At 39.4% G+C, this 15747-nt stretch overlaps 1 protein-coding gene across 1 annotated transcript in view; it reads left to right on the top strand.

The window, feature by feature from the left end:
• The window catches only part of cacna1ia (calcium voltage-gated channel subunit alpha1 Ia), a 237764-nt gene that overhangs the window by 213275 nt on the left and 8742 nt on the right, over nucleotides 1–15747 (top strand). The window contains exons 31-33 of the mRNA XM_030141341.1: nucleotides 1315–1761; nucleotides 6540–6689; nucleotides 11566–11703. Of these exons, the coding sequence (XP_029997201.1) occupies nucleotides 1315–1761; nucleotides 6540–6689; nucleotides 11566–11703 (735 nt within the window). The remainder of the gene's footprint in view (nucleotides 1–1314; nucleotides 1762–6539; nucleotides 6690–11565; nucleotides 11704–15747) is intronic.

Raw genomic sequence — 15747 nt, 5'->3', positions numbered from 1 at the left:
ACTTTCACTTTGAAATTTAATGGAAGTGGGAATATTTTCTTGGTTGGTAACATTAAACACCAGAATCAGCAGGGGGGACATTTTTCCCTCTAGCATTTTCAGAAGCATGTTAAAATAAAACATCTACATGGCTCATGACTTTTCCTAAAATGGGTTTATTAATCATCTAGTGGCTTATGGGAAAACAGAATAATGTTTTGCTCTATATTTCCACCTCTTCTGGTTGCCTAGCAGCACCAACGCCCTGTGATCCACAGCTATCTAAGACAGACTTCTGTTTATAATTCTGATATTCCTGCTTGTTTTAGATCCATTTGATGCTCAGCTCTGATTGATGTCAGTTATAGTGGTGCCCAAAAATATTAGAACACCTGACAGATGTGCAAATATTGACCTTTTCATTTCTTAATGTTCATGAAACATGCAGATGGTTGCTATGAGCACAACAAAAATCAGATGAGTTCAACTGTTTTTATCCATTTTTAACTTTAATATTTACTTAATGAGTAAGATAGGCCTTGTACATTCTAAAGTGTCACGCACCTGTGCCCTAAGATTCATGCATCACCATCAGTTTACCCACGATCACACCTGACAGTGATCAGAAAGGAATTCAACATCTTCTGTGACGGAAAATGATTGTATGATATTGACAGTGAATTAGGCCATGCTTGTTTTTGTAAGGAGAATGATCAAAATCTGCTTATGATCACTCTGTTCTATGGTTTGTACAGCATAATAATGAGTTTGTAGATTTGTCATTCATTTTAATGGCCAATTAAATTTAAAAAAAGCACTTTTTATGAAACCTCCTTTATATGCCTGGTGTTGTAATAATTTTGGTCACCACAGTAATTGGTAGAATACAATACATTTATGAGAGAAAGACAGCTCCATTCCTCTCTAGTGTGCTTTATCCAAAATTAGTTTTCTTCTGCTACGGTAATTAAATTATTTCAATGTGTTAATTATTTTATTGACGCAAATGTCTTAAATATTTGACCTTATAGTTCTGCATAAAAATAAAAGATAAGTATAAAAAGCCTCAGTGCAGTCTGATAAAAATGCAAAAATATCACATTAAACACCACAAATGTATTAAATCTGACTTTTAAAGGTCTCACCAATATAAAATATCACAAACTTCTTCACTAATTTTAAGTCTTATTTATCTTTTGTACTTTTTCAGATTGTGTATCTTTAACATCCTGTGTGTTTATTCTATTCAAGTCTTTTCTAATGATGTTTATTCTTCTTCTCCTCCTCTTCACCCCTATCCCGACCTCCCCTCGCCTCCTGCTTCTATAACACCAGGACACATTGCGGGAGTGTCCACCAGACCACGGCACTGATGTGGACTATGCCTGCAATCCGAGCCTTCAGTTTATTTCGCCCATGTACTTTGTCTCCTTTGTGCTCACCGCCCAGTTCGTGCTCATCAACGTGGTGGTGGCTGTGCTGATGAAGCACCTGGACGACTCCAACAAGGAGGCCCAAGAGGAGGCGGAGATGGATGCAGAAATTGAGCTGGAGCTGGCCCAGGGCACCCTCTGTTGCATGGGCGCCCCCGGCTGTGGGGGTGGGGGGGTGGAAAAAGGACTTGTTGCTGCCGGGTTGGGGCCTGGAGGCACCGCGGCAGGAAAGGACAGAGGAAGCATGAGAGGAGAGAGGGGAGAAGGAATGAGGAAGATGCGACACGGGGCCGCCACAGCACCGTACGGTTCCCAGGACTCCAGCCGGACCCTCTACTCACCAGCACAAGTGAGTGTGTGTTTGTGTGTATTAGCATGTTTGTTTGCTGAGTGAGTGAAAAGAGGTGGTGAGTGTGTAAGCACAAAGATATTGAGCTGACCTGCAGGATTGAAAGCGGAGGTCATCAGGGCTTTTATTATTGTTGATGGATATGTCAAGGTTCATGCATTAAAATATTTTAATCCACATGCCTGTTCAGAAAATGGGGTCAGAAATGGACTTTTCCCGAAGTGGGTCATAGGGTTTAACTTACTCCTATAGAGATTGACTCAGTGACTAGAGATGCCTTCAGCTGGTGTTATAGGGCTGCAGCAGTCTTTTTAAAGATAGATTTACCTCATATTTTACACAAATACATCCATATGTGTGATAGCAATGCCCACTCATACTAATTTAGTTTCTTAATAGCATTTATTTTCAAGTGCTCAAGCAATAGAGCACATATGCAATTCCCAACTAAAATGGTAAAAAAAAAATGAGCTAACTCTCTCCTAAGCCATTTGTATCTTCATATCCAGGAAATATTGGGCTGGATCTACTAAAGGTTTGCATGTATAAAAACGTGTGCAAACTCATTGCACACACAAAAATATGTACAAACTGATTTACTAACACACTAAGGGCTGTCTTTCAAAGGTGCAAAATAGTGCGTCTGCATCCAGTTACTATGTTTGCCATAATGAATATGCAATATGGGGCATTTATATATGCATATATATGGGAGGAGAAAATGTAAATATATTAATTTAGCAAACGCACAGTGATTTATCAAACCCAAAAGCCATTTTGCTCATAGAAACTACGTCTATATTTAACATGTCTCAAAGAGAGGTGCAAAGGGTTTGTATGGTTAATTGCGCACAGATAGCTGCAGTTATTGTTGCTAGAAGGAGACACTGAAATGATTAAACCAGACACAGAAAACGCATTTTTCAAAATAATTGAGATGTATGCACGCACGCACGCACGCACACACACACACACACACACACACACACACACACACACACTTTACGGGACTCTTGTCTTTTCCACTTGATCTTATGATTGTGGTTAAAAATACACACCAACATTAGGCTACAGTGTGACAAAATTCTGTGCGTCTGACAGTCATTCAATCCAACAACCCCCACGGCCCCCCACCTCTAAAATGAATCCGGCACTGCTGTCCAGTAATGCCATTTTAGAGCTTCTAGATGAACTAGGGCAGGATTTGAATCCAGTCATACAGAGGAGTCATGCAGTACCTTCTGTGACAAAACTCCTCCAATGTTACATTTCTGTGCGTCTGGATCATTTCAGTGCACTGTTGCCATTAATGCTGGTGTATCCCAGAGTAGTTTTTCCAGCGTGATGTCTCCATGACGAGTACACAAAATCCTCATTTAAATAGGCTCCAAGACTTTGCACCTGTTGTCATTTGCACAGGCAATCTTCGTAAATCACCCACAAACTGCAGTTCAACCCCACACGCAAAATTCTAGATTGCACACACAAAGTAGTACATGCAAATTGGGATCTTAGTAGATCCGGCCCATAGTGCGTTTCATTTGTGTTTAAGTACAAAAGAAAGGGAATTTCTAGATTTAGTCGCTCTCTGTGCCCTTTTTTCTTTCCCTAGACGATCAGGTGATCCTTATTATTGAGCCCAATGCGATCAGATTCTTTCCAATACATAACTGATCTGTATTTTCTCATATCCTGGCAGTATCTCAGGTATTTCATTGAGCTCATTTAAAGCAGTAAAACTAATGGCCACATTACACTAACATCAGGTTAATTAACAGTATCAGTGAGTGCGGCTATGTTTTGTATGAAACAAACAACATACAGTGCGAGATATTTGTCTGTAAGTCTTCTGTTCTGTGTCTCTGGCTGTCTGTCAGCTTTGTTTTCTTTACACAGCATTGATGCATTAGTTCATGCAGAGGAAATTACATATTTTGTGCGCGTGCTGGAAAAGCACAAAAGAGGTAAACAATATGCAGTGATTTTTCCACAAAGTTAAAATTGTGCTGACTTGGAAGAAAGAATGGAGAACCATTGGCATATTTCTCTTTTGTGTTGTGACAGCCACTTTCACATGATTACACATCCTTTTGACAATATCTTTACGGTACATTTAGACTTTTTTCCTTTTCTTTTACAAATTGTGGAAATAGAAGGAATACGGGGCAAAAGGCAAATAACAGGAATATCAAGCACTGGGGGAGTTGTGTGAGAAAAATGATTAATATGGATGTAGAAACATTGGGGGACAATTAAAAACATTTTTACACATCAAGCCAAACTCTTATAAAGTAGAAGAAAGTTGGATTAAGGCAATACATTTTCATTTTACCGTTGACAGAATGTTTTTTTCTTGTTCTTCACTATCATAGTCATAGTAAGGCATGCCCACATTGTCAGCGAGGAGAGAGAAATTATTTTAATGGCTTTTAAAATAAAATAAAAAAAAAATTTCTCCATTTAAGCTTTATTAAACTTTAAGTAATCACAAGAGACTGTTTGAATATGGAGATGTTCAGTGTAGTTTCCATTTTTTGAAATGATAATTTTGCTGTCTACATTTGTGTGTGAGACTAGTTACTCTGTTTTACTCACAGTCTGACAGAAAAGACACACATTCATTATGAAATCACTAATGATAGTCTGACATATGCACACACAGACACACACATTGCGGTGACTCATCGGCTGCCACGAAGAGTTTCACCTTTGTAGAGCTAAACTTGGCTGCATGGAGCCATTTTTAGCTCACTGTTGGCTGACAAAGGAACTTAATGCAGACCAGGGAGAACACACTGGCAGCATCCTCCCCCCTTCTTTCTCTCTCTTTTCTTTCTCCTTCTCCATCCTGATCTTTCCTCTGTCTCTCAAGTGATGCAATAAGGGATCTAGCAAACCAACAATTTATTCTGAGCACAGGTTTTAGGGTTTGAGTGTATATGTGTGTGTGCATTAAACAAGTCTCACAAGTCCTCGAACCAAAACACTGTCCCATTTTCCAGGGCAGATTGAAACATGGGTTTTACAATGTCAGATGATTTAAGTCATCCATAAAATTGATGTAGTGTATATGTACCTAAGGAGGTTAATAGAGTCATAGATTGAGAGTTATTTCAAGAAAGATTGGATCAACCACAACTTGTATATTCTGTCATATCTCATATTTTACACTCAGAAAGTCATTTTTTTTGCAATATGGTGAAACACTGGTAATATATTGCATAGATACTAGAGGAGAAACTATAGAAGAAGCAGCAGACACATAGAAGAAGAGAGAGCAAGGGACTAAGAGAGGAGAGATAATAGCCAAGCCAGTGACAGTCAGATAGAGGCAGTAATTAATTTCAGCACTCTCTTCTCTCTCTCTCTCTCCTCTCTCTCTCTCTGTCTCTCTCTCTTAACTTCCATCCCCTGCAGACGTCCCTATTGTTGTCCACTAATACAGTTATTAATGGAGGCCAGCACATAGGCCACTACAGTCAATCAAATATTATTTTATAGCTTTTTAAGACTCTGCACCGACATAGAATGAACTATCTTTGTACTGTCTGCATCAGTGTGTGTGGTGAGAGAGAGTGGTGTTTTGTTTTATATATATGTATATATACAGTATGCATGTATTAAAAGAGCTGGATAAGGCAGAGTCAGCCTTACTGCCAGTTTGTCTTTCTGCCAAGATGTGGCACTGCAAAAAGCTTCTATCCATGTTTCATAAACCAGCAAGACTAGATATATTTATATTTCTGGGATACAGTAACCCATCTCTTGAATTCTCAGCCCCCTCGTTTTAGAAGTATGACCAGTGAGTGATTGTAATATAACAGTATGAGTCAGTAATGTGTGTTTGCATAACACATCTAAGTATAGTCCTATAAGTGGCATTGTAGAACTACGTTGAGAAAATAGGCATGTGTGGGGATTGAAGAGGAATGACCTTGTTTTACACTGTCTTTTGGTATATCTGCTGATGTAATGTAGTTATTTTGGCTGTTATGAATGCGCCACAGCAACAATGCATTCAGTTCATTGTGAAATACTCAGCCCTGCCAAGAAGCACAGAAATCATTGTGAAAGTACCTTCCTTTTGCTGTCAGTAGTTTTCCTTTTCCAGATTGGTTTTCCCAAAAAACAGTCTGGAAGATGAGATTCAAGCAAGGAGTAATCAGTTAAGTTGCAGAAAAACCTTGTGTGATTTAGTCTAAATGGCTCTAAACCTAATAATATCCAGAGCATAAAGCAAATGCTTAACTCTTAAATTGTTTCAACAAGGTATTGAACAGCCTAATTGAGGTGATATATCAAATGTAATTGCACCGCTCTCACTGCTCAAAGCTTTGATAGTAAAATTATGTGTTACTTGGCTAATGAGGGTTTGGAGTCATATTATCAAGATACTATTTTCCAAAAGTGTTTAGCCCCGTAGGCCAACAAAGAATGAGTTGATTTGTTCTGGTTTATTCATGCATAGTACATAACAAGAGAGTGCTTGAGAAATCAATACTTATAAAATGTAAAACCTATGAATGAATGAATGAATGAATCTTCACATGAGTCAGTGGGTGCGTTTCTGTAGGAGTACATGAAAAGTGTAAAAGCATAGCAACGTGTACACATGGGCATTGTTATAACCCTTGATGACGGTGTATGCATTTCCCTGCGTGTTCTTTGTCCTCGCATGTCCGCATGTGCACATGTTTGCGCCTGCGTGCAAATCCGGTCTGCCGGCCTGCGTCCCGTGTGTATGTGTCCGTGTGTGTATGTGTGTGTATGTGTTCCAGGAGAGCCAGTGGCTGGACAGCGTATCTCTCCTGATTAAGGACACTTTGGAGGGGGAGATGCTGATGATCGACAACCTCTCTGGTTCTGTCTTCCACCACTACTCCTCTCCTCCACCCATCTGCAAAGACTGCAAGGGCCACCCACAAGAGGTACCACCCTGAATGCACGTGAACATGCAAATAAATGTAGTACAGATACCCACATTCAGGGAGCAGATGTTACATACAGTTGGGTGACAAATTAAAAAAAATAAACCAACATAACATTTCTTAGTAAGGCGTAGGGTCACCACATGTCAGCAGATATGCCTTGGCATTGAATTCACACATCTGTGAGCTCTGCTGGAGGGGTGAAACGCCATACTTCCAAAAGACATTATCTCGCTTGGTGTTTTGATGGTGGTGGTTGAGATCTGGTGACTGTGAAGCCCATAACATATTCAAATCATTTCCATGCTCCTCAAATCATTCAGTGAATCCTCAAGCCCTGTAGAAGGGGGCGTTTATCATCCTAGAAAATGACACACACACCTTTATCTTTTACTTTAATTTGTCACCTCAGTTAGATGTAAAGACGTACTGAGCTTCACACACCCAGTAGTCTCCAGACATCTGAGAATCACTTATGATAATAATCACAAAGTATTTTAAGAAACAAAAAACTCAAAGGAGGAAAACATTTCATGAAGAGCAACAACTCTACTGACTCTTGAACAGAATATCAGGTGAATTTGATGTTTTTCTTGCTGTTTGAAGCTGCAACTTTTCAGTTATAGAGAGAGATGACATGTTCCCACTTGACCGCAAAACAGCCAGCCTGAAACATAAATTGAAAACTGAGTGGACATGGTGAATTAGGAAATGCTATGGTTTACTTGTTCTAGTCATTTAATGACCTGCTATGGTCCTGATTCAGTGAAACCAAGACATCCCTGCTTTTTCATCATGGTGGAGATAGAACATGCCACCTTTGAAGCTTTGACATACATTAACAAGGTCACAAAAGTGACAGATTTTAATTATTCCTGCCAAAGCTGCAGCTTCTTCCTGACCATTAAATGTAATTTTCAAGAATAAGATTGTGCAGAGTGAGCACATTTGTAAACACAATTACTAGAAAGTCTTATGTGCATGGCAGGTTAGGCAGCCCTGAAGCTCTTTAAATCCCATTGAAGATTGACTGACTTTAATGTCTTCATAGCTTTTAAGTCCTGTGTCCAAAAGACCAGATATACTGATAAGTGTGGACCTCTTTCGACTGATTCATACTCTGAGATGCTTGGTATATACCCTGAGGTAATAGATAAACAAGCTCACTGTAGAGACCCAAGGGTTTGCTCATATACATAAGATGTGTAAAATTGTAATTTTTATACTTTCTATCACACACACAAACTGCACCACATGTACATTCATTCATATACATTAAAATTTGTCATCATCATCTTGAATCCGATAGCATGTGTGGAAACAGAAACATGCAGTTGCACATACTTTTGTTGGCATATGTAAAACACACGGGATGTTACACATCACACAAAGCACTCTGAATGAAAAGTGTTGTTGAAGGTCATGTTTTTAAAAAGAAGTGCTGTTATGTCATAATATAACAGGTGTTACAGCTCAAACAGATACAACACAAAGCCAGTAACACAAAATAATGTCAGCTTTCCATATGTGTGGAAATGTGGGGGCTCATTGCATGCATACATATATATATGTATCATGATATCATGCATGCATGCATGCACCAACAGTCCTTTATCTGTGTGTTTTTAGATATTTTGTATACAGGAGATCCTGCATAAAAGATACACTCTCAAACATTCTGTCCTGTGCCAGTGTTGTCCATCACAATGACAAAGTGCAGCGGGTCAGCTCAAAAGAAGCAATAACTGGGCTCAACATCTCCTCACCTGTCAGTCCTGCTTTCTGCCTGTCTGCAAATGCTGTCAAACCATCAATCTTTCCCTCCTTTTTTACATGCTTACCTCTTCCACCTGCCGCTCCACTCTTTTAGCTATGCCTCTATCCATCTCTTGATTTACTGTACCCGATCAGTGCTATCCTCCTTCAGTTTCAGAAAGAGGGAAAGAGAGAAGCAAAGAGACAGAAAAAGAAGGGCGGGTGTCTTTCACTGTACAGTGTTGCTGCTGAATACTTAAGTGCGATGTGTGTGTATGTGTGTGACAATGGAAATAGTGCTCCGTAAGGACTTAGTTATCAGCCACAGCTTGAGACTGACTTGAGTCTGCAGGAAACAGTTCAATGGAGCAGCGAAGCCCTTTGCCATTCATTCGGATGCTAGCATAAACAAACTTTTTGAAGTGCACAGCATCATTTCCCCTGAAACTATTTTTGGAACAATGCCATCATAGCAGGTGTTATGTGAACTTAGAAAACTACTTTTAAAGTATGCAGTAATTCTACTTTGTGTGTGTAATTCAGCTACACTTAGAAACAATATGACTTGATAAATAGTGGAAGTAAAGATTTGATAAAACATCAGCAGGTCTCATGGTCAAAGATCTGTGTAAATTGCACATATGGTAATTACATATCGTTGATTGGCAGGGAGTATTTTTTTTAGTTGTTGCAAATCTACATTCATGCTAACACACTGAAACATTTATCACTCCTTGTAGCACTGTAAAAAAAAAGCACATTTAGAAGGGGTATGCACCCCTTAGTTGGCTGCTGTAGGTATGGATTCTGCAAAAGCAGGAGTAAAACAAATGATTATGCTTAAATTAAAGGCACTTGGACCCAGTCCACAGTACCTATAAAAGAACCACTATATAATAGCCTCATATATACTTATAAAACAATACATAAAACATCTTGCTACACTTGTTTATTCAAGTCCAAGCCAACTGTAGAAAGTACGAGTGTATTTGTTTGCAACCATGAGCTTATCGGTAAATGAAAAACTAGCAACATTAAAGCAAGACTGAAGGCAGCAGATGTTATATAAAAAATGTTGTTTGTAATGTGAAGTGTTTCCATGCAACTGCACAGCAGCTCTTTCCTTTTTTAGATGTATTTTTGCATGTCCTCAGTATTCAAGCTGAAGGCTAACACTGCCACTCTCAATAGGTTTGCTTTTCTGCCACTCAAGGGTGTAACCACAGTGACCTCTTCCCACTGCAACAGTCACACACATAGGCTCTATAGAGGAGGGAGGGGCTAGTGGTGTGCCTGAACAGTATTGGGAGTTGCGTGTTATTCCATGTATGCTCGCATTGCATGAGTTCTGCAATGTGTCCATGTGCTATTAGTCATGCTTGTTTTCTTGCTCAGTCACACACTTCTTTTCTGGTTGCCTCCTGGTGGTACTGAATAAAACAATACCTCATCTCCTGCCTCACTACTCTCTAAAAGTGCGGCGGATGCTCTCAGATGTTCTTGCATGAGTTCCGCTCTTATTAACGAAGCTTTCAGTGTCTCTGCTGCTACCTGGGAAGCAACTGTGAAGCAACTGTTCCTGTAACCACTGTGTTCTAGTCATTGTCCTGGGAGGCACAGCTAGGTATACAGTAATAAAAAGACTTTATTTTTTCTCACCTGTCGTTAAATGGGACCAACAATAACTTGCAGGGACATTTTAGTAGCTATTTACAGTTCACCTCTGGAATACAGAGCAAGTTGGTGGATGTGGGTCACACAGAAACATTAGTGAGGGCCATTATAAGGACGTACCACTAAAGAAACTGCAAAGTGATCTTTTAAATGACTGGGTTGCATTGCTGTGCTTCCTCCTCTGCTCATTCCCTTGCCTCATCTCACCACTCTCTCCGACTCCTTCCTTCTTTGCCTTCGAGGCCCGGGCAGTTGTTGGTAATTTACTGCTTCATATCAGCCATGAATCTTGTTCTATGACTCTTTTTTGTCTTTCTCACCTACGGAAGCATGTTAGCTAGCAGGCCTCACTCCATTGGATTTCACTTCTGCTGTTTTTAAGTACCCTTTATAGTTCTTTTCTCTCCGTTTTTTTTTTTTTTTTTTTTTTTTTTATTGCTTTGTCTCTTTAAAACTACACTGCTTGAGCTCATCATAGAACCCAGAAATTCCTTACCAGCTCACTGTGTGTTTCGAAACTGTGCAGAGAAAAGTGTCTGTTGAAAAGCTTGAGCTCACAAGAGACTCATGGCGGTGATAATTTAGAACCAATTCAATAGCCATATGGGCTGAGTTACCCGCAATCCTGATAAAAGAATCTTAACTGGAGCCAATGTTGGAACAAATGAAACAGAGAGAGCTAGTAACAGTCGGGGTAATTGTTGTCACTTTCTTTTTATACTGTGTTTAGTAAAGGTGTCTGCTGAGGATTGCTGTATGTGTCAGAGAAAAATAGGCACTCAGGGACACTGTTACCATACACATGTCAAAAACCTTAGAATGCACAGTCGTATTGTGAGCTGGGTGGTAGAATTATGAGGTTCTGCGGTCACTACAGCACCATGCCTGATGGGGAAAATCATGTCCTCATTCTTTATTTTATGCATACATATATACATAGACAGATACTGCAAGTGCACACACATACACGCTTGGATGTCTGCCTCTCCCTTTGTGGCACTGGAAAACATTTGTTCAGTTTATGATGACGAAAGAATGTGATTACGTCTTGAAAACTCTCATCCTGTTTTCTTTACAAACAGGTGCCACAGCATTATGGCCACTTTGAATTGTCAGCATCTGGTGAAGCGTATCGAAGCTTGGTGGAGGTTTTATCTATCTTGTCTACATGGCTTATATTGGCCTATGAGAGATACTGTACAAACAAAGGAATCATGAGAAAATGTCTCAGAAACTTGTGTTGCTGATTCTTATCCCTAAATGTAATATCTACTGTATGTTAACAAAGATGTGATACTGCAGTCATGGTTGTTATGCATTCTAGAATAAATAATGTATTATGTTGAGCGCTTAGCCCCAGTGAACCCATGTTGTTGTTGTTGTTGTTGTTGTTGTTAATATTTGTCATCTGGCAGTGACAGGTATAACTAAGGTACATTCCTTGCAGCAGATCAGGATGGCAGAGATTGAGCTGGCATCGCTGAAGTCGGATCAACAGTCAGACAAGTCTTCGTCCCCTGTCCTGCCAGATGACCTCAGCTTGGACGAACACACTGCCTACCAGCTGCTGGCAAGAGATGGAAAAGTAAGTTAAATCTATACACTATATATATTTGCACATAGGGAGTCCATGGCACTAAAATGGTTGAATTGTAGGAATGGGCATAGTTCCTTTTTTTAAGCAGAATAATCAAGTAGTGATGCAGCAATGAAATCCATCCAAATCGATTCTTAAAAGAGTTTACAACAAATTTGGCAGTAGATTCGTTGGGTCTTGAATATGTTAGTATTGAGGCATGCCTGCACGCTAACCGAATAACTGGAGCTGGTTGAAGACTATAGCTTGCTGGTCTCTGGCCATAACAAGTCTAGGTAGCAGGCTAGTGCTCGCTAACCTGGGGCACCATAAAGGGCGGGGGTGGTAAATATGACAAATTCATGCAGCCCAGCATTCCCAGGGGGCTCCGTGGATATAGTAGTAGTAGTAGTAGTAGTAGTAGTAGTAGTAGTAGTAGTAGTAGTAGTGTAGTTTTATTTCGAGCACATAGAATCATCAGATAACAATAAACCATACAACATGGTCAAACAAAATTTTTCTGCGCTCAAAAAGGAGTGGGAGGAAGTATAACTTATTGACTCACACCCCTTTTTACAAACTAATAATTAAATTAAATCCTCTTCCTTTGTTTTGTTAACACACATTTTCTCCTGTATATTTGTACAATAACACAAAATATCCATACAAACCATTCACATACACTTTTTTAGTCACCTCACACACAATCAGATTTGTATAATCAACCGTTTTTAATATAAACTATAATATTTATATGCACTTTAAATATTTACTACAAATACAATGATCAATAAATGTGATAATATCTTCTTATCTTGACAATTAATTAATTCCAATAATATTTTATGCGTACTTCTATGTTATAACTAGATATTCACTTATTCAGACAATGGTCTATATTTTGTTATTATAGTGGATTTATACATCCTTTTTAATGTACAAATTGAAGAAGACATTTTTAAGTTTTGCTCCAGATGATTCCACAGATGTACCCCTCTAACAGAGATACACTGGCTTTTTATGTTTGTTCTACTCTTCATTTTCTTGTATATAGGTTAAAAGTTGTGTAAAATTCATGTAAGCTCCGGAGTAAAAGAGAGGCATAGAAGCCAGGAGTCGGACGTCTAAAGTTAAGTTTCAATTTCGGCTTTCAGGCCCCCCACCCCCCTCCGACGACAAATTTACAGATACTTTATTTTATGATGGGCACATTTCATGGGGCCCACAATTGGTACTATACCCAAAGCCATTGCTGGAATGTAATCATTAGTGACTTGTCTGCAGCCTACATTGCTTTGGCTTAAAAACCGATCTTTGAGAACTGAATTTTTTGTGTTTATCTGATGATCTATTAGTTATTAAAGTAATCTACAGATTAATCAATTACTAAAATCATCGTTAGTTGCAGCCCTATAATCAAGTCCATTAATTATGATATCATTAACACGTGCCCTTCACCCAAATCACATAAAAGTAATAAAAAAACTGACCATTCAAGGAGTAGTGAACCACAAGTATACCATTAAATTTTTTTATACACTTTTTTTTTCTGATTTTAATTAACACATGCAGTGCTCAGTGCCATGGATATTAGTTCTGCATCTCTATGGAGTAAAACTATTAACTATGTATGATTAGGAGATGGTCCACTGGTTTCTGGAAAGCCATTTTGAAGTCAGTAGTTTGTGATTTTGCCTTCCACATGTTGGGTTGTGTAGCCAGAAATGACCATATTTGGACATGAGGAACAGAAATATGGGGGCCCATAGAGCCCCAAGGGGTCAGAGGTCAGGTAATACTAAGTATGAGTACACTAACATGGTAGAACAGTAAAGTACCTCAAGCATTGCATAATGAAGTCAGTTTAGAGTATTGACAGTAGAACACAACTACAATGTACAATGTACTACAAATACAAATTCAATGTACTCAGCAAATGAGCAAGTAATATGTCAGTCAAAAGACCTGAGTATCCAGTTAACACATAAATAGTTAAAAGATGGATCACAAGATCATTTATTTGGAGGTCCAACTAAAATGAATGAGACCAAAATGAGCTCTAGCAAAAAACTGTGTGATGTAGTATTTTCAGATAGATGTTCAGTATAAGTCTCTTGCCCCTTTCACACAGCACTTCTGTAATGGGAATATTTCACCTTTATTCCAGAATGACATCTGTGGAAACAAAATGGCGGGATCATTTGGTCCCACCTCTGTAACACCTCTGGAGGTGATAACAGAGCTGATTCAGGAACGCTATGTAAAAGGAACACCTCTTGTTCCGCAAGGCGTAACATTTTGATGATGTTTTGTGTGTGTGACCCCCGTGCCGGGGGTATTTAAAAATGAGCGTGGGCCATGTACAGTAAACAAACACATCAACACGACCAGAAAGATGTGGAACTAGGGAGACACCGAGATTCACGAGCTGTTGTCACCCCGGGCGGAGGGCTCTATCCATGCTAACATTTGTGGAATGATGAAAGACAGCCAGAGAGGTTAGCAACACCGCTATGCTCAGGGTATTTCTGACGTGTAGCTGATACATCAAACTATATGCTGCGTCACCACCCCGTTGATTCCGGAATGCAGGTCCACTCTGTAGCAGTCCAGCCTGTCTCACCTCTGTTAGTCCTTTGGGTTGGCAGTGGAAATCGGTCAATGGTAAAAAAAAAAAAAAGGTGGGATCACCATCTCTACTTTTTTCCGCGATCTCTGTGTAAAAGTGGCTTATGGGAGCCAGGGCTTTTTAGAACCACCCCAGTGGCCGTCAGTGGTATTACATCTTCACAACACTTCCATGAGAACTTTATTTTGGAGCTGAGGTCTTTGCCCCTTGAATATAACCTAAATATTATCTCTCATTGTCCCCAAAAAGTGGGCCTGTCTTACTGCAGGATCCAAGTGTTTGTCAAAACTCCCCATTTCAGAACGGTTACAGTGATGGTGACTCTGAAAGCACTAACATGCAAATGACATAGACATAAATAAAATACCAATAACAATTCCTGTCCAATCTTTACCTCTTCGACTTGTCTTGTTGCGTCTCAGTCCCTCCTACCAGACATCTGAGCGGAAGAGTCGAGGAGATGTAGAGAGAGGAGTTGAGGCGAGAGACAATTAACAAAATGAGACATCCCTGCCTCAGAGCTGTCATTTTAAATAAATGCTGGTAAAATATATGTATGTGGAACAGGGGAACAGATAATCCACTGTCTATTATCTTGTCACCACTGTATTCATCAGATGAGCAGAACATTAATCATGAAAAGTGTTAATTCACTTTTAATTCAGTTCACAACATGACACAATGTGACAAGTAGGATATCAGATGCTTTAGTTACACAAGTAGACAGATATTGTGCCTCTTTTATACATTATGCACATTTTAGAAACTGAGATACCCTTAATGAGTTCACACAGGAGGGCAGTGTCAGAGTTGGGGAGTCACACTTTTTCCAAAGCCACTACATCTGCAGAAATGACGACTATCTCAGGGTTAATTTGCATTTCTATGTAAAGACATTAGAGTGGTCAAGACAGCACAGGCAGCACCACAAATGTCCAGTACCTAATTTTCACTATGCGCATTTTTTTAGGTGTGACATTCACAGTATACTTACATTCTGTCTTACCATCCCAACCCTGGCACACACACATAGTGATATTTTTATATATTCATTCCAAGAAGCATAACGCAAATGACTGATTATAAAGTCTTTTTCATGGCTATGCTGTTGGCACTCTTATGAATTACAGCCATAAACCTTAAATTCCAAAGGCCCCTTTATCTCTTTCTCTCAGTATATCACTAGTAACTATCTTGTCTTTGAAGAAGCCACATTCTCTTTCCACTACAGACCTTCTCATGAATAAATCTTTGCACCAGACTCTCTCTAGTTGAAATCCTGGGTGGGGCTCATGCCTTTCTCTCTCTCTCTCTTGCACCTACTTCCTCCTGTTCGATTTTATCTTTTATGCTTCGTCTTTCTCACTGTTACCCCCTCCGGTAATTGCACACCTTCCCTGCACCTCCCTGTAGCCATCCTATCT

This window comes from Sphaeramia orbicularis, chromosome 8, assembly GCF_902148855.1.
Source record: "Sphaeramia orbicularis chromosome 8, fSphaOr1.1, whole genome shotgun sequence".
Taxonomy (NCBI): Eukaryota; Metazoa; Chordata; class Actinopteri; order Kurtiformes; family Apogonidae; genus Sphaeramia; species Sphaeramia orbicularis.
Note: the sequence above shows the minus strand (reverse complement) of the source record. Positions and strands in the feature narration are given on the sequence as shown.